The sequence below is a fragment of the Cydia fagiglandana genome, chromosome 5 (genome assembly GCF_963556715.1).
Source record: "Cydia fagiglandana chromosome 5, ilCydFagi1.1, whole genome shotgun sequence".
In the NCBI taxonomy this organism is placed as follows: Eukaryota; Metazoa; Arthropoda; class Insecta; order Lepidoptera; family Tortricidae; genus Cydia; species Cydia fagiglandana.
Window position 1 is genome coordinate 21,000,055 of NC_085936.1, and position 18,631 is coordinate 21,018,685.

The window sequence follows — 18,631 nt, forward strand, 5'->3', positions numbered from 1 at the left end:
GCTTGACAATCAATAGTGATACTTATAGTGAGATTAGTAAATTAAAGAGACATCGATTTATTGAATATTTTTTTTCCTAAAACATTGTCTTATCGTTGTCTTTTTATGTGTTTGAAGTCTTAAAGGTAAAGTAAAGAAGTGTACACTGTACAGATTTTTTTGTGGACTTAATTGCTACAAAAAAAAGATTTTAGGTACAACAGTAGAATGTACTTATAATAATAATAATAACACGAAACATTTCAATAGATTTATAAACTAAATGCGTGAGAAGAAAGTGTTTTACAATGAAAAACAGTTTCAAAAGAAACATACAATAAGTTTAATGTATGTGCACACAAGTTGATCTACGCTGACGCCATTGTGAATCTTACAATTATGTGTTACATAGTATATTAATATTGTATATAAAATTGCTTGAACTAGTTGTTTATTTTCCAAAAAAAATCAAGAATATCTATGCCGAAAAAACTATTTCTTATATAAGCTTTCCTTTAGTATTTTCTTTTCCTTTTTCATGTCTTTTTTCAGGGTACACCACAATCTGAAATACAAAAAACAGATAGGTATATTGATGGAAATGATTACTTACCTATTCACCTAAGTAGTTATATTTCTACAACGGCGCTGAGAAAGAACAATCCAAGGACTTAGAGACTTAATAACTAGTCAAAATTGATGTTGATTATAATATTGATAAAAAATAAGAAAATTATTATTTACCTTAGAGAACAGAAATATATGATATCAACAAGACTGAAGAAAAGCCTGAGGAACACGCCCTAAAACCCGTATGATAATCTAACAATACTGAGGCAGAAGAAACACAGCAAGCGACCAAGCTCACAGTTAGTAAGGATAATGATACTGATGTTAATTATTATTGACCTTAGAGTACAGAAGTAGAAGATCTCAACGAGGCTGAGGAAGGAGAACCCGAGGAACAGGCCCAGCAGCCCTCCGCAGTTGGCCAGGAAGTCCGTCAGTCCGAATAGCTCCGAACGCCGCATCGACACGAATCGGGGCTCTTTGAAGTAGATTTCCAAACGGGAATATCTGTAATGTAATGTGATATTTAACATAGAACTTACGTAAATTGTTATAAACATGTAATACAGCGGGTATCATATTTTCTCAAAACTAATAAAATATTCACAGAGAGATCAACAAACATGGAAAATCAAAACCACCTGTTATGTACTTCTCCTATTTGCTTCTTTAGACAAATTATTTTGATGTCCACGGTAGGGTTCGGCCATAACAAATACAACCCGTTTAAAAATAAATAAATATAAATGAAGAAGTGATGAGTTAATTATACTCACCTGCGGTTATCTTGTAAAGTTTGGTTGTGGATCATTTTAATGGAATTATTATACTTTTGTAAATCGAATTCTGTTTTAAGAATTTCAGCATCATAGTGAACACTGTCACAGGACGGCAAACAATTACATTTCCCATACTTCAGGTTGTTCGATGCTAACTCATCTGCAATAAAACTGTAAATAAGTAAACATGGAGGTACCTCCATACAGTACAGTCGCCATCAGATATATCGGAACGGCCAAGGTGTTCACAATATCTGAACACGCACTCTAACGCCTTGACAATAGAAGCGTGTTCAGATATTTGTGAGCGCCTTGGCCGCTCCGATATATCTGATGGCGACTCACACATGCGAAAAATCAATAAAAGTCGGACAAAACCTAAACATTCAGGATTATTATAGAAATCGTATTAATGCAGGTTTGCCAACTAATAAAAACAAAATTACAATTATATTATGACATTTTATTAAATTTTGATCATAATATCTTCTTCTAAAAGCGAAGCTTCTTGGGAAGCGACTTTTTACCACCCAAGTTTCTTAGTCCTGTTATATAAGGATCGGAAGACACTAAAAGTCTCTTGAAAGTATCTTCCATAGCCATTTGCCTAAAAAAAAATGTCGCTTAGTCACATTTTTGATTAAACTAGTCATCGATTAAAATGAAAATTTTGTTAAAATGTCGCGTAAGGTCGCATAAAATAATGGTTGTATGTTAAAACCCAAGTTCTGTAGTTTCTAAAATTGATAATATCAAAACCGGATCTATCAGGAAGTTGTACTTTTCTCCTTGGTGAAGTTGAACAATGTGCAAAAAATACAAGACATTACACTTATTTTTTTTTATAATAAACAAGCAAGCATAGCTATCAAAAGTAACTATTAGTAATTAGGTTATTACCTCCTGGAAGGGTATCCATCATTAAATCACAACTTTCTGAAAGCAAACGATAAATAAGTAAGCACATAAGTAACACTTCGCAGAGCACTAAAATATTCGCCTTTGAACAAGTCGAACTTTGGAATGAGAACGTGTCGCGTAGATGACTCTAACATGAAAATGATTATGCAAGTAGCGTGCACTGTTTATTGGACTACCCGCTAAGATTGGTTTTTGCCTGTTGGGGCTACTTAGAAGTTTTTTGGTTTTGTCCGACTTTTATTGATTTTTCGCCTGTGTGCGACTGTACATAACTAACATATTTACTTTTAACATTAGGTAACTTTATAGTCACAAATTGCTTCGATAATTGGAGTAGAGTAAAAAGACCTGGTGGTTTCACAACGTTACGGTTACTTCAGTAAGACATAGGTAAATTTGATTATTCCACATTCAAGAAATGTTGTGCCTGACTTTTATATTTTGCGTATAAAACATTTAATCCAACAATTTATGTTCAGCTTTAGAGGATAGCGGAATAGGCTACGGAGGCTACAGGCTACCATATATGTAAGGTAGGGTGGTTCACGTTTGTATGGGAAAAAATCGAACTCTAGCTAGAAGAAGCACCCTCTCATTTTGTTACACTTGTTCTGTTGACTAAATATGCCAAATTTTGTAATCTTATCTCAACTACAAGAGGGTGCTCAAACACTTTGAAATTTTTCAAAGTTGTATGAAATCCAAAAAAATCAAGTTATAATTTTTTTTATTTTTCACATTATTTGAAAGTGTGATTTAAAAGTTATTTGGTGAAAAACCATTTTTATTTCTATTTTTTATGTGAGATATTTTTTATGTGTTTATATTTAGATGAGATTCTAAAAACCTTACATTTGAAAAATTATAAATAACAGAAATAAAAATGTTTTTCTACATAAAAACTTATAAATCACATGTGCAAATAATGTGAAAACAGATACTTAAATAAAATTCTGAATAATAAATACTTTTTTTTTTTGGTTTTCATACAACATACAAAATTTTCAAAGTGGTTGAGCATCTCCTTGTAGTTGAGATAAAATTACGAAACTTGTTGTATTTTATCAGCATAATAAGTATAGCAAAATAAGGGGGTGCCCCGTCGGAAAATAAAAAAAAAAGTTTTTTGAACCACCCTAATGTAAGGTCTTGATAATGATAAAGTATTACCAACCTATCCTTAGGTGGGCCTGAACCTACCTTGTGCAGTTTCTACGCACTTTTGCTGCGAGGCTGTGCATATTTCAGAACCGTTGTCATCTGCAATATAAACAAAAACATAAAATTAGTTGATGCCTACTATTTTATTGACCTTAAAATCAAAAGAGACCACTTACGTGGCATGTGAAACCACACACACTTGCACTTCTCGTATGTGTACAACGACAGGCACTCCAGTTGGCAGTTGTCCGGTGTGTACATCGCAAAGTACTTCAGGTCCCGATCCTTGGGAAAGTAACACTGACGCCTGAGGACCGGAAAAAACAGGGTCAATAAATTATGCACAATACTTAATGTAAGGAGTTATGGTTGGTTAGTGAAATAAATCTTAAATAGCTTTTTTGCAAGAAATTCAACTAGATCATTTTTTCTTAAATTTTGTACCATATGCGTCTGCTATATTTTAAAAAACCAAGAAGTCTTGGTTAGGCTATTCAAATTAGATCAATAAAAAGCGTTTTTAGGAATTAATTCCTAGTTTGCCAGAAATCGTTTCAACTCCTTCATTTGGTCCTAAATGCGTGTAATCCGAGTTTTCGCAATCTCAGGAGGTGGCCATAAAGTTTTCCTCTTTTTAAAATTTTTGGTTAGTCGTGTTAATAAATTCCTTCTTATAAAATGAATTTCAACACTTACTGTTCAGGTTTGTAATTGATCAAGCTTTCGGATGTATTGAGGATGCTGAACTTAAGAGCCAAAGAGGTGACTTGTTTAGCGATAGCTGCGTAATAATATAGGGAAGATTGGGGCAGGTCTGCCGGATGCTGGAGATAAATCTGTAACAGTAACAAGACATCAAAATAATTTAATTTAATTATTTAAAAGGTTTTTCAATTGTCACTGACAATTAGCTGAGTAAAGATATTTTCAATTACACTTTTAAAACTGTATATTGTAAAATCAGGAGGTTGGTAAAGAGGTTGTTTGAGGATTTGCGAGTTGGTAGCTGGCTTTTGGGATTTGAACTATACTCCTGTAAGCCAGCATTATCCGTAGGAAAAAGCGACAAATTCAAAAAAATTAGACAACAAAGGATCTATCTCCCATACGAATTTTGAATTTTGATGGTTTGACATAAATAAACATCACGCAGCCAAGCTTTCATCCCTGTAGCTGGGTCATTCTTAAAAACTATGTCTTCGGTGTAATTGCCGCGAACCATAAATATGTATGAAAAGAATCGTAGCAATTAGACGCAACAGACATATTCTTAGAGAACGACCCATGCCGCTGATCATAATGACTTCTTAACAACTTTTCCAGTAAATGGTAAACCTATACTCACTTTCCAGCCATTCGAGAGGCTGTTGCAAGAGTCATCGATATCTGCGCTGTCTTCAAGGAGTACAATTTCTAGATCGGGGTTTGCACCATTTTCCTGGAAAATTGTATATTACTTATATTCATTTAGTATGTTGTTTGTTTGTGTGTGTGTTTTTCGCAGAAGGAAAAGTGATTTGCTCTCAATGTAAATATTCCTTCGGCGTCTCTGTTACATTTTTCACACAACTCGCCTCTACGCCTACGCCTCTACTACGCCTCGCCTCTACGCCTCTACGCCTCGGCTAGTCTGTGGCCATGAGTAAGCCCATTCATAATAAAAAAAAAAAAAAAAAACATTGTACAGAACTGCAATGTCAATGTTGAATTCAAAGCCAAGTGAAAGTAAATAATAAGTAAAATTCAAAGTTGCAGTCAAGGGCAAAGATCAAAGTAATGCCTAAGGCCAATGTCAAAGTTGAAGTCGAAGTGTCTAATTCTGAAACCTATATAGATAATAAACCCATTTTTCTAACCCTTCCTCGACGTGGATATTCATTCTTCTTTTCTGTTACATTTTCACTCGTCGTATATCCAGAAATGATATCCCATTTATTTACAGGAGTTGTAGAATTCAGGTATTTGTAATCGTGTTGAATACTGGAAACAACCATAGGTTCAAATAATGCTTTTATACGAGAAAATGAAAATACGCAAAAAACCAAATATATGCCCGTATTTCGTGTTTTGAATTTCAATACACCTTTCCCGTATTGGACTATTGATGAGAATTTTTTTTTGAGATTAATATACATAATTGTTTTATATTCATTCAACATTAACATAAATTACAAATCTGGTTTTGAGTTAGTTACTTATACCTATTGTGAAATTTTAAGTTCGATATTTACATTTATCTATCTTTCTTCTTCTTTTATCTTCTTCTTTCTTTCGTTCTTTTTTTTCTTTAGTATTTTCAAGATACATACCGTTTGGTTTTGAAGATGTCGTTATATGACAGTGCGTTGAAGTTGAAACAAACTCCTTCACGAGTCAGTACTTCTGTGAAGTATCGTTTACAAGGTTTGTAAGAACCTCTCCATCTACATGAAGCCATTGCTTCATTTATCTTAGGTGCCATCTAGAAATATTTTATTGTAAGTTCTTTTAGTCTAATACATACATACATACATTTAATCACGCCTGTTTCCCGGAGGGGTAGCACGGATTTCCACTTGCTACGATGCTGTGTCGCGTTACGTGCTCTGCCAATGAATTGGTAGAGCACGCAACTGAGCAGCTGGAAGGATGAAGGGTGAAGAAATGAAAAGTAAAGACTCAGGGGTAGGTAACGTTTATTTTCCAGGTATAAGTGGTGGGTCAATATGGCACGGCTGGGAACTTAAATTGTCCAACAACACCGGGAAATTGTAGTAGCGTGGTAGGTAGCACGGTGCCCCGGGGTGCGGCGCCTGGGAAACGCGTTCCCACGCACAGGCGCGCGGCGTCAAGGAGGGCGCGATCAGGCGCGCGGCGTCAAGGAGGGCGCGCACAGGCGCGCGGCGTCAAGGAGGGCGCGCACAGGCGCGCGGCGTCGAAGAGGGCGCGAACAGGCGCGCGGCGTCAAGGAGGGCGCGCACAGGCGCGCGGCGTCGAGGAGGGCGCGCACAGGCACGCACAGGCGCGCGGCGTCGAAGAGGGCGCGAACGGGCGCGCGGCGTGAAGGAGGGCGCGCACAGGCGCGCGGCGTGAAGGTGGGTGCGCACAGGCGTTCAGCGAGGGTCACCAAATCAGAGGCTTGTAGTAGATTTGCGTTTGTAATTTATAGTGAAAGTATTTATATAGTAAGTTACGCCAGGAAGAGGAGGGTTTCTTGAAGGTGCGGGGCCTCACTTGGCCCCGCACGGACCCTTAATTTCGAAAATGCTCGGATGAGAGCTGACGAAGAACTGAACAGAATGACGGTTGTTCCACTTTTATACCTGATTCTTTGGAACATCTAAAGAATCAGATTTACAAGATTTCAAATTTAAAAATAGTCGAGTACCAGTTATGATTTTACCAAAATTTTGAATAACCTTTGCCGAAAGTATACATACTAGTCTTTTTAGTGGTGAGATCCGAACAGTTGAAGGGTGATTGACGGGTTACGTCAATCATCTTACAAAATGTAAACAATGAAAGGATCCCGGAAAACACAGCGATAATATTAATAAAATTCACCTCAAATTACATAAAATAATTGGAAAAACCTAAAGGTATGTATTGAGGTGGCTTAGGGCATATGGAAAGTTATAAAAATAATAGCCCGAAGTAAGCACGTCTGTGAATTTCAGATATAGTACAAGGAGTATTTTGATCAGAGCCATAATAAGCAAATCAGAATGATCGGACTTGGAAAGCTAAATGCAGGAATTGGAATAAAGGAACAGAAAAAGGAAGGAGGTAATTCCAAGGTAAATGCTACATTAAAAACTGTCACGTTACGTGCTCTGCCAATGAATTGGTAGAGCACGCAACTGAGCAGCTGGAAGGATGAAGGGTGAAGAAATGAAAAGTAAAGACTCAGGGGTAGGTAACGTTTATTTTTCCAGGTATAAGTGGTGGGTCAATATGGCACGACTGGGAACTTAAATTGTCCAACAACACCGGGAAGTTGTAGTAGCGTGGTAGCACGGTGCTCCGGGGTGCAGCGCCTGGGAAACGCGTTCCCACGCACAGGCGCGCGGCGTCAAGGAGGGCGCGATCAGGCGCGCGGCGTCAAGGAGGGCGCGCACAGGCGCGCGGCGTCGAGGAGGGCGCGAACAGGCGCGCGGCGTCAAGGAGGGCGCGCACAGGCGCGCGGAATCAAGAAGGGCGCGCACAGGCGAGCAGCCACGAGGAGGGCACGAACGGGCGCGCGACGTGAAGGTGGGTGCGCACAGGCGTTCAGCGAGGGTCACCAAATCAGAGGCTTGTATAGTAGATTTGCGTTTATAATTTATAGTGAAAGTAAAGTATTTATATAGTAAGTTACGCCAGGAAGAGGAGGGTTTCTTGAAGGTGCGGGGCCTCACTTGGCCCCGCACGGACCCTTAATTTAGAAAATGCTCAGATGAGAGCTGGCGATAAACTAAAATCAGAATGACGGTTGTACCGCTTTTATACCTGATTCTTTGGAACATCTAAAGAATCAGATTTACAAGATTTCAAATTTAAAAATAGTCGAGTACCAGTTATGATTTTACCAAAATTTTGAATAACCTTTGCCGAAAGTAGAGTCTGTGCGGAAAGAGAAGAGTCGTGGCAGAAACGGGAACTAACATTTTAAATTTTATATGGCAATCAAACCTTTGACACCTGTCTTGTAAAAAGTAAACAAACTTCTGTCAATGTATATTTTTATTAACAAAAACCGCAAGTTTTATGTATAAAATATTTTCAAAACACGATAAAACCGTACATAAAACCACAAGGAAAATTATATTTAACATTGTTCGGTTTTGTCAGCGGGAAGAAAACGGCTAAAAGCCGACTATCGACTTACAAAAAGTCGCGGAACGTGTTTTCGCTATTCGCGGGTATTGATGTTGGATTTAATATTAAATAATTACCTACTTAATAAGCCCCCTAAGTAACTTGTCTCCGGTACATAATCGGTAAGCATATTCATTCAAAATATATTAATTTTCATAAATATGCAGGTCATTCATGATCTTTAAAATAACTGACAAATAGTCTTGATACTTGCCATTTTATGCATATTTGTATGTAATTTCTTTTCCAGGATTGTGTAAAAGTACCTACGGTATCTCGAATAAAAGACCGCTAAGTAGGTGATATGCAAGAATTCGTAATCTACGTGCCGGGTTCAAGCACATCCAGTTCAGATGAAGATAGTTCTATGAGTGTCCCTGGTTGTTTTGAAGCTAGCTTAAACATAAGTGACATTGAATATTTTAATTCAGACTTCGATTACAAAGAATAAAACGTTTTCTAATAAAATATTTCTTTATTTGTAAGTTCGTTTACTAGGTTCTGAATAAAACTTTTTCTAATAAAATATTTCTTTATTTGTAGGTTCTGTTAGTTACGAAATTATATTTCATATTTAGCAGTGACTTTTCGGCGAAGTAAAATATCGTGAGATGAGAGAACCGGACATATCCCAATAAGGCCTACCTACTTAGGCACTATTTTTATTCATATTCATATTTATTATTAATAATGTACACATACATTACAAGTCAAGTTTACAATGGGTGAAATATATCCCAGATAAAATTACAGTTCTATTGCCCAATTTCTACCCGATCTACCCGGTTTTAATAACTGTTGGACTGCACAGATTAGGCAGTACATAAATGAGACTCGTATCTTGTTTGGTACTAAAATTACAGTTGTATTGGGCAGATTCTTAAATAGTTTTAGCAGTTTTGTCAATCGCAGTGACTTTTTAGTATCTGAGATATAAAAACAAGTGTGTTTTAAAAAGAAAACTAGTGCCTGCGCTAAATCAGAGGATTGAGTTGACGAGCCGACACCACCACCAGGCTCCGTTTAGTAAGCCGTGGTAAAAAACCGGAACAAAAGGGATTCAAGTATCATGACCTTTAGTGTCGTACTATAATCACGTGACCAGTGTTGTCAGCATAGCAAAAACCATAAAATAGCACTGGCGCGCCCTCAAATCCCACGACTCTTCTCTTTCCGCACAGACTCTATACATACTAGTCTTTTTAGTGGTGAGATCCGAACAGTTGAAGGGTGATTGACGGGTTACGTCAATCATCTTACAAAATGTAAACAATGAAAGGATCCCGGAAAACACAGCGATAATATTAATAAAATTCACCTCAAATTACATAAAATAATTGGAAAAACCTAAAGGTATGTATTGAGGTGGCTTAGGGCATATGGAAAGTTATAAAAATAATAGCCCGAAGTAAGCACGTCTGTGAATTTCAGATATAGTACAAGGAGTATTTTGATCAGAGCCATAATAAGCAAATCAGAATGATCGGACTTGGAAAGCTAAATGCAGGAATTGGAATAAAGGAACAGAAAAAGGAAGGAGGTAATTCCAAGGTAAATGCTACATTACCCCAAAAACCTCGGAAAAAAAAAACTTTGACGTAGTCTTAATGAGGCAAAGTTTTTTTTTTGTTTAGAGAGAGAGTAAATTAGAGGTTGGGGGAAAGTAGGTAAAGTATGTAAGTAAAGTAAGTCAGTTAGTCAGGAGAAGTGTCGAGAGGGAAGGAAAAGCAAGCTCGTAGTGAGTATGAGAAGTGAGGTGAGAGAATGAGTGATAGAATGGAAGAAGAAGATGAAAAGACCGAGGAACTTCTGTGCACTCATACATCACCTATCATAATCACACATTCAAAAATCTCTGTCAAAGGAAGGGGATGTGGTTCACATACTATGACGCACACTCCTAAGAAGTCCTCGCTATGACCTAGGCTTTTTTATAGAAGGGAGTAGTCAGCCGCTCCACTGGAAAAGGGGTGATGAGATGAAATGACCTAAGGCTTGTTTAGAGAGTTGGCCAACCGCTCTGTTAATATGTACAAGTACCCTAGTCGGTTTAGAGCCGATTAGAGAGTAGGTTTAGAGAGCCTACTTAAGTTTGTGGTAGGGGTAGACCTACCACAGTAGAATTAGTGAAGTATTTGACCATAAGGCTTATTTTTTTGTCAGAGTTGGCCTACCGCTCTGGATGAAGAAAATAAAAAGAAAGAAAGAAAAGGGGCACCTGGCAGATAAGCCACCCAAAGAAATGGAGAAATATTTACAGGATGAGCACACACACACGTAATGGAATATATGGAAAATGAAGATTAATGGAGGATGAACGAGCTTGGAGAAGGGAAAGGGGAGAAGAAGGAGCCGAGTAGAAGGCTGAAGAATGAAAAATATCATTAGTAACAAAGTAAAGAACTATAAAAAATACAAGTTATAAATAAATAAAAGTGTTAAAAAGAGAGTCTCGCCTAAGTTATTTAGATTAGATGTTAAGGTAAGTGCCATATTGACTAACAGACAGTAAAAAATAATAATATAGAGTTCTAAAATAAGGCCAGAGGGTTTAAAATTTTAAAACACGGATGTTGTTTTTAATTTGGAATTTTGAGAAAAGTTAAGGCCTGGAAAATATCTATTGGGCGCCAAAACTGTCACGTTACGTGCTCTGCCAATGAATTGGTAGAGCACGCAACTGAGCAGCTGGAAGGATGAAGGGTGAAGAAATGAAAAGTAAAGACTCAGGGGTAGGTAACGTTTATTTTTCCAGGTATAAGTGGTGGGTCAATATGGCACGGCTGGGAACTTAAATTGTCCAACAACACCGGGAAGTTGTAGTAGCGTGGTAGCACGGTGCTCCGGGGTGCAGCGCCTGGGAAACGCGTTCCCACGCACAGGCGCGCGGCGTCAAGGAGGGCGCGATCAGGCGCGCGGCGTCAAGGAGGGCGCGCACAGGCGCGCGGCGTCGAGGAGGGCGCGAACAGGCGCGCGGCGTCAAGGAGGGCGCGCACAGGCGCGCGGAATCAAGAAGGGCGCGCACAGGCGAGCAGCCACGAGGAGGGCACGAACGGGCGCGCGACGTGAAGGTGGGTGCGCACAGGCGTTCAGCGAGGGTCACCAAATCAGAGGCTTGTATAGTAGATTTGCGTTTATAATTTATAGTGAAAGTAAAGTATTTATATAGTAAGTTACGCCAGGAAGAGGAGGGTTTCTTGAAGGTGCGGGGCCTCACTTGGCCCCGCACGGACCCTTAATTTAGAAAATGCTCAGATGAGAGCTGGCGATAAACTAAAATCAGAATGACGGTTGTACCGCTTTTATACCTGATTCTTTGGAACATCTAAAGAATCAGATTTACAAGATTTCAAATTTAAAAATAGTCGAGTACCAGTTATGATTTTACCAAAATTTTGAATAACCTTTGCCGAAAGTATACATACTAGTCTTTTTAGTGGTGAGATCCGAACAGTTGAAGGGTGATTGACGGGTTATGTCAATCATCTTACAAAATGTAAACAATGAAAGGATCCCGGAAAACACAGCGATAATATTAATAAAATTCACCTCAAATTACATAAAATAATTGGAAAAACCTAAAGGTATGTATTGAGGTGGCTTAGGGCATATGGAAAGTTATAAAAATAATAGCCCGAAGTAAGCACGTCTGTGAATTTCAGATATAGTACAAGGAGTATTTTGATCAGAGCCATAATAAGCAAATCAGAATGATCGGATTTGGAAAGCTAAATGCAGGAATTGGAATAAAGGAACAGAAAAAGGAAGGAGGTAATTCCAAGGTAAATGCTACAGCTGATATACATCTTTCGCTTCCTTGGCTTTCATAACATTACTCATACACGCTCGCCGGTTTCGGGTGCTCTTGACCTGGCCTTTTTTCACTGATCTGATTAGAAAAAGTCCGCCGAGGTCTACTCCTTCTAACTCTCGCTTCTTTTTAGTCTAATAATTGGTATTTTTGGTATGTCAGACCTTACACTGAAGGGTGAATATGGCGGTAGGTCATACTAAATAACTTTTTCTCAAACATGCAATGAAATATTGATGTTATGTTCCTTATAATAGGCTGCGAAGTATGACGTTTCAGGTGCGGCTAGGACAAAAGGTCGTTAATGGAATTTCATACACATCTTGCAGGCCTAGGCCGGCAAAGTCCTCTTTTTTAATTTTCATTTCACAGATATAGTGACACAGCATCGTGGCATTCATCCATTAAAAAAACTAGAGGCAGTATTTGCTTTATGGTTCGTAATGACACTCTGCCACTACGCCTATAAAAAAAAACAAAAAACAATGTTTGCTATAATTTGCAGTTTTATTTGTATAAAATCAACATAAACTTAATAAATAATACATTCTATAATTTTATAATTTTAAATTATAAATTTAACTACACAAATAAAAACATTTCATCTAAACGTTAGCGGTAAAACGGTCTACTCAAACACGCGTAGTTATATTTTTAAATTGTTATGGAGGTAAAGTTGAAAAATATTCATTCTGTTTTATTGGATTTATGGTGCGTTGTTGATTTTTTGACTTTAATATGAGTTCCGACGAAATAATGAAATTAATATTAATTGTAATCGTAGGTGTTGGAATTGGCAGCGTAAGCAGAATTGATTTTAAATAACTTGCTGCCTCTGCCGCGAAGTCGAAGACGAAGTATGTATATGGTTGCTTATGGCAATTTTATTATTTGAGAAACTAAGAAAAATGGCTTACAGTTTATTAGAAACAGTTTTGTGGCATATTTTAAATGAATGTAACTACAAATTCGTCAACACTGTCGAAATTGTACTTATTTACTCCATGCATAAAGCAACGATGTATGTGAAACATGATATCAATATGAAAGACTATGTAAACTTATGTGACGAAAACGACAGTCAGACGGATACAAGGCGAAAAAATCAAAGATACATGAAAATATACGGGTAGTAAAAATACACGACTCGTGTAAAACATACGCGTGATAATGATATAGGTACGTGTTGGTTATATTTTGACTGTAGTTTACTTTTAGTTTTTTCTATAAATAAAACTTGGGTTTCGTGGATTTTTTATTTTATTTATTTCATTGCATGTTTGAGAAAAGCACTATACATACCTCGGCGGGAAATGGGGTTGCCCGCGCTCAGACCTATCCGGCCTCGCTTCGCTCGGCCGTCTATATGTCTTCGGCCGGCAACCCCTTTCGTCCCGGCCTCTGTAGTAATGTACTATTACTATGGGGACGATCCCGAATTCTTGAGAAAAAATCGTAGCGACTTCTATTATTGGCAATGTTTTATATGGAACAGTACATCTTTTATCACGATTGCGAGGTTGTACCCATAGTAAAAGTATTTCATTATGACCTACACAATATATTCACACCCCAAAATGTGGTTAGTCATAACAAAAACATTACTTATAACATTTTAACACACGTATTTTTGTTTTATAATAATAAATTGTGCTCAAAGGGATTCTGATCTTTTAACTTTAAAGTACATTTTAGGCTGTGGAAGTAATATTTATACATCCGAACTAATTAGGTTTGAGTATAAAATATTGATTACACTTACTCTTATTATATGATCCACAACGGTTTTATTCGTTCGGGTTCGTTCCGTTAAATCCCAATGGAATTTTTCACATACCAGATAAGCATCCTCTAGTAAAATCCTCTCGTTGCTATAAGTCCTATAAGAAACAATATTCAAGAATTAAATAATTTATTAGCACATTAGATAACAAACATTCTCCTAAGTAAACTCCTAAGTAAAATTATTTTTGTAGGTACCTACTAAACAGACAATTACCTAAGTCTGCTGGAAAAAATTTTTTTTTTTTATGCAAAATTTAACCCTTAATCAAATATCGGGAAATTATTTCCCACTTCATTCTAATTTACGAAATATTTTTTATCTTTTTTAAGGCAGCACTCAGCGATACCAACCATACCGATTTAAAATCATAGTAATATTTTATATTTGAAAAATGGCAACACTTTTCTAATGGCCGCCATTTCTGACCATACGTCAAAGTCAATGTCAGTTGTTGTGATTTTTTATGCAATAACGACAATTTTTTTAGTGTTTTGAGGCTAAGTGCGAAAAAAAATCTTGTAAGTGCATACACTGAATACTATCATAAACTAGACTTATTTTCCCTGTGTTTTGCTTGAAAAGGACTGAGATAACGATATGATTTAGTCAAGATTTTTAGGTTTTAGTAAGTGGGTAATTATTTCCCATTGTTTGTTCCTGAACGTACAATTTACAAAAAAATTGGTAGGTTTTATAAAGTGGGAAATTATTTCCCAGTGTTTGTTCTCCACCTAAATTTTAATTGGTTTCCAGAAATAAAAATATATGCCCGTTTGCCTGTTACACAAAAAAATCTGTGCCTGTTTTTGTTTTCTTTTATCTTTTATTTATTTCTTTGATTTTTGAAAATAACGTTAAAGGATCATACTTGAATTCCAAGCAAAGCCGGGGGGAGCTACTAACTAGTAAAAAGTTCGTAACCGTATCGGACAATGGGAAACTATTTCCCACTTCATTCAAATTTTGCTATTCCGTAACGGATAACGGGAAATTAGTTCCCACCGCAAAACCCCCCTTTCCCCCCCACTAAAATTCTTTTTATACATTTTTTCGTAATCTACGCACCCAAATTACCTAAAAACCAATCTTAGTTTTCAAAAATCTCATAAAAAGTGTTCCGTTTGATTAAGGGTCAAGTCTAATCTACGAAGTACAGTTGGCTACCGAAAGAGTACTCATATGCTAACAACATTAATCGACTCTTCTTCATCAGATATCAATTTTATTTTAAGTGTAAAACGCGAATCGCGTAATAAGTGAATCGAACTTACTCGTTATCGATTTCGCTGATATTTTTAGGCCTGCCTTTACGATATTTTATCCTTTTGTCCGTATAGTTATAAGCTGACGTTTTACATTTCCATTGCGGGCATATGGTTATTGATGGAAAAGGTACCTGAAAGAAAAAAATGGTTAGGACGCAAAAAATATAGATATTGGACGGAAAAAAGACATTCTGGTCGGCGAATTTATTCAAAATCACCTTCCCATAGAGCAGTAGATAACAGTGCACTTTCACTTACAGGGCCACCAAAAATGGTGTTAACTTTTGTGCAGCAACTGTGAGCAATACTTTGCAACTGGAACTAGGTTTGTAGTTACCTAATGTTACCTTGTTGCACAGTGATGGTCCACAAAAGTTAACTGCGGTGTAATTGCACCTTTAGTTACAGTCGCCATCAGATATATCGGAGCGGCCAAGGTGTTCACAATATCTGAACACGCACTCTAACGCTCTGACAATAGAGGCGTGTTCAGATATTTGTGAGCGCCTAAGCCGCTACGATATAATTATCTGATGGCGACTGTACCTCCCAGAATTAAAAACGAATACTTTACAGGAACAGAAATATTTCAAAACATGTCTTATGGTTATAATGATAACCAACAGCAGCTCGCTAGCATAAAACTACATCGTGTACTGTATGTTGGCTGTATTTTGTTGCCACCGATTTCTGGAAATCAGAATACTACCTGTGGGCTTACCTATAGGGTAGAAAATTAGAACATATCTTAGGGCAATCACTAAAAAAAACCTCTGCAGTGCTGATGGCCTAGCGGTATGAGCGTGCGACTTTCAATCCGGAGGTTATGGGTTCCAGCCCCGGCTCGTATCAATGAGTTTTTCGGAACTTATGTATGGAATATCATTTCATGTTTACCACTTGCTTTTCGATGAAGGAAAACATCGTGAGGAAACCGGACTAATCCCAACAAGGCCTAGTTTCCCCTCCGGGTTGGAAGGTCAGATGGCAGTCGCTTTCGTAAAAACTAGTGCCTAGCAACGTCAATTCTTGGGACTAGTTGTAAAGCGGACCCCAGGCTACCATGAGTTATGGCATGCCGGGATAACGCAAGGAAGAATAAGACTAAAAAAATGTACCTCTCCAACAGGAACCATCTTCTCGTTAAACGAGACGATGACAGGGCTGTACCACCACTTGTGCCAGACTCGTTCGATCAAGATGAAGCAGAGAACGACACTGGCCACGAACGTTAGGGCCCAAAACACTCTGAAAACCAGTTCGTTAATTAAATATCTATTATACCTATTTTTGAGAGACTGGCCAGATGCAGCTCAAAATTGGGAGGAATGGAAGAAGAGGGGGGAGGCCTTTGCCCAGCAGTGGGACACAATAGGCTCGCAATAATAATAGATAAATAATAATAATAATATACCTATGACACAAATTGATTAAGTCCGTCTGCTCGTTTGTCTCCAATATCAAAAAAAGCCCTAGAGTAGACTCAAGAAGGCTTTTGTTGTAAGTGGGACGACGATAGGTATAAATTGCATCAAAATACGTCCTACCTAACTACATAGAAAACACCCGCGTCTCGAGAAAAAATCTCTGCTCATCATATAAATTAATCCCATAAATAATATGTCTTTACCGGGACTCGAACCCATGACCATTCGCTGCCACCAATTGTTGCCAAATTGAGTCTTAATATTATGCATTTACATTCTTACTAAGGTATGATATGTAGGTTTGGTGACAATGCAATATTTTGGTATCATTGAGCTGATCTGGCGGCGGACACGTAAAAACACCTGAACATCTACCATTTATGATAAAACAACTCTAATATTAGAGTTGCAAGCGCCTGCAGGTTACGATGACAGCTTATTTGCCACCGTCGTGTTATTAAGAAACTTACTTCTCAATAACGGTGAGCCCAACTTCATTGATGTACCGAAGACCGTGCAGCGTGGTGTTCTTTGCGAAGTCGAAGAATAGTTCTATGATGAGGAGCTTCTGCCTCTTCCTCCGCTCACTCCGCTGCTTTTTGATGTGGCACACCTTACCAAACTCTCCTGGCACACCTTCTTCTTCCTCTTTTCTAAAATGGGTATTTTATAAACATAAATTGATGTCACATTCTAAATACAAGTGATAGGCATCGGTGGTGAGCAGTCGTGTTGGAGGCCAAGACACACTTTGGGTCGCTGGGCCAGAGAAGTAAGTAGAGTGGCAGTTTACATAGTACGCAAATAACTAAAATGTAAAAATAATACTATTTAAAATCATCTACAACACTGACGATTCTCGCGGTGTTGTACTCTTAAGGAGCCCACAGATTAGGAATGTGGAAACACACATTGCGAGCACTAACCTTAGGCAGTACTTTCACCCTTGAGTAAGCAGGCATTGGCTAGAACTGGAAGTGTATCCGCCAACGTCAGGATGGTGGGCGTCATTTATTTGTTAAATATCTCTCGAGTTTAAAAAGCACCTTGCTCCAATTTTAGCGCACATTTGGCACATTGCTAGCACTGATGTATACCGCTGCTCCATTTGTTGAGGTCTTGTTGAGGTCCACCCGCCATCCTGACTCTCACTCTTTATTAACGAAACTCTGGCTACATTAAAATTCTTAAAATAAGAAAAAAAAACCGGGCAAGTGCGAGTCGGACTCGCGCACGAAGGGCTCCGTACCATAAAACAAAAAAAAAACGGAAAAAAATGCAAAAATAAAACGGTCACACATCCAATTAAGTACTGACCACGCCCGACGTTGCTTAACTTTGGTCAAAAATCACGTTTGCTGTATGGGAGCCCCACTTAAATCTTTATTTTATTCTGTTTTTAGTATTTGTTGTTATAGCGGCAACAGAAATACATCATTTGTGAAAATTTAAACTGTCTAACTATCACGGTTCTTGAGATACAGCCTGGTGACAGACAGACGGACGGACGGACGGACGGACAGCGAAGTCTTAGTAACAGGGTCCCGTTTCACCCTTTGGGTACGGAACCCTAAAAACCATAGGTAATTAGTAACGATTAGCAAGGTTTGCCGTAAAGGATTCTACTCGTATTCTATTCTATTCTAATTTTAAGACCAGAAAAAAAGTGCCTTACTCCATTTCCGCACACGGCTGTTCACACTCAGCGAGTATTCGCAACTGAATTTCCTTATGCGGTGTAATATAATTAATTGGCGTAATTGGGTCAAAAGCCACTTCTAATTAGAGGATAGGCAAATAGAACCATTAATATTAGACTAAGTAAATGAGAGCCCTGGGAGTAAGGGATACCAAGATTTCCTTTTCTAACACGACAATTTACATAATATGTAGGCGAAAATGTTGAATAAAAGAGGTTGTATTTGAAATAAACTTTAATTTTATTAAACAAACTATACTTTTTCTTATATTTATAGATTTTCATTTTCATGATAAAATGAGTAGGTGACGTTAATTCCGTTATCAACGTCATAATCGCGGCAGTACTGCGGCGGCAAATGTCAATCATTTTATTAATGTAAGATATAAGAGAATTG

General features: G+C 37.8%; 1 protein-coding gene across 1 annotated transcript; it reads right to left on the reverse strand.

The window, feature by feature from the left end:
• Positions 1-274: 274 nt before the first annotated feature.
• Positions 275-18,265, reverse strand: LOC134664857 (pickpocket protein 28-like). The gene is made up of 14 exons (XM_063521588.1): positions 18,211-18,265; positions 17,006-17,188; positions 16,227-16,356; positions 15,115-15,239; positions 13,820-13,937; positions 5,720-5,871; positions 5,267-5,390; positions 4,756-4,848; positions 4,107-4,246; positions 3,587-3,717; positions 3,450-3,509; positions 1,326-1,488; positions 889-1,056; positions 275-544 (listed from the first exon to the last, which is right to left on the reverse strand). Exons 1-14 carry the CDS (start codon positions 18,213-18,215, stop codon positions 472-474), a joined length of 1,665 nt encoding a protein of 554 aa, XP_063377658.1. The 5' UTR covers positions 18,216-18,265; the 3' UTR covers positions 275-471.
• Between the last annotated feature and the right edge of the window lie 366 nt (positions 18,266-18,631).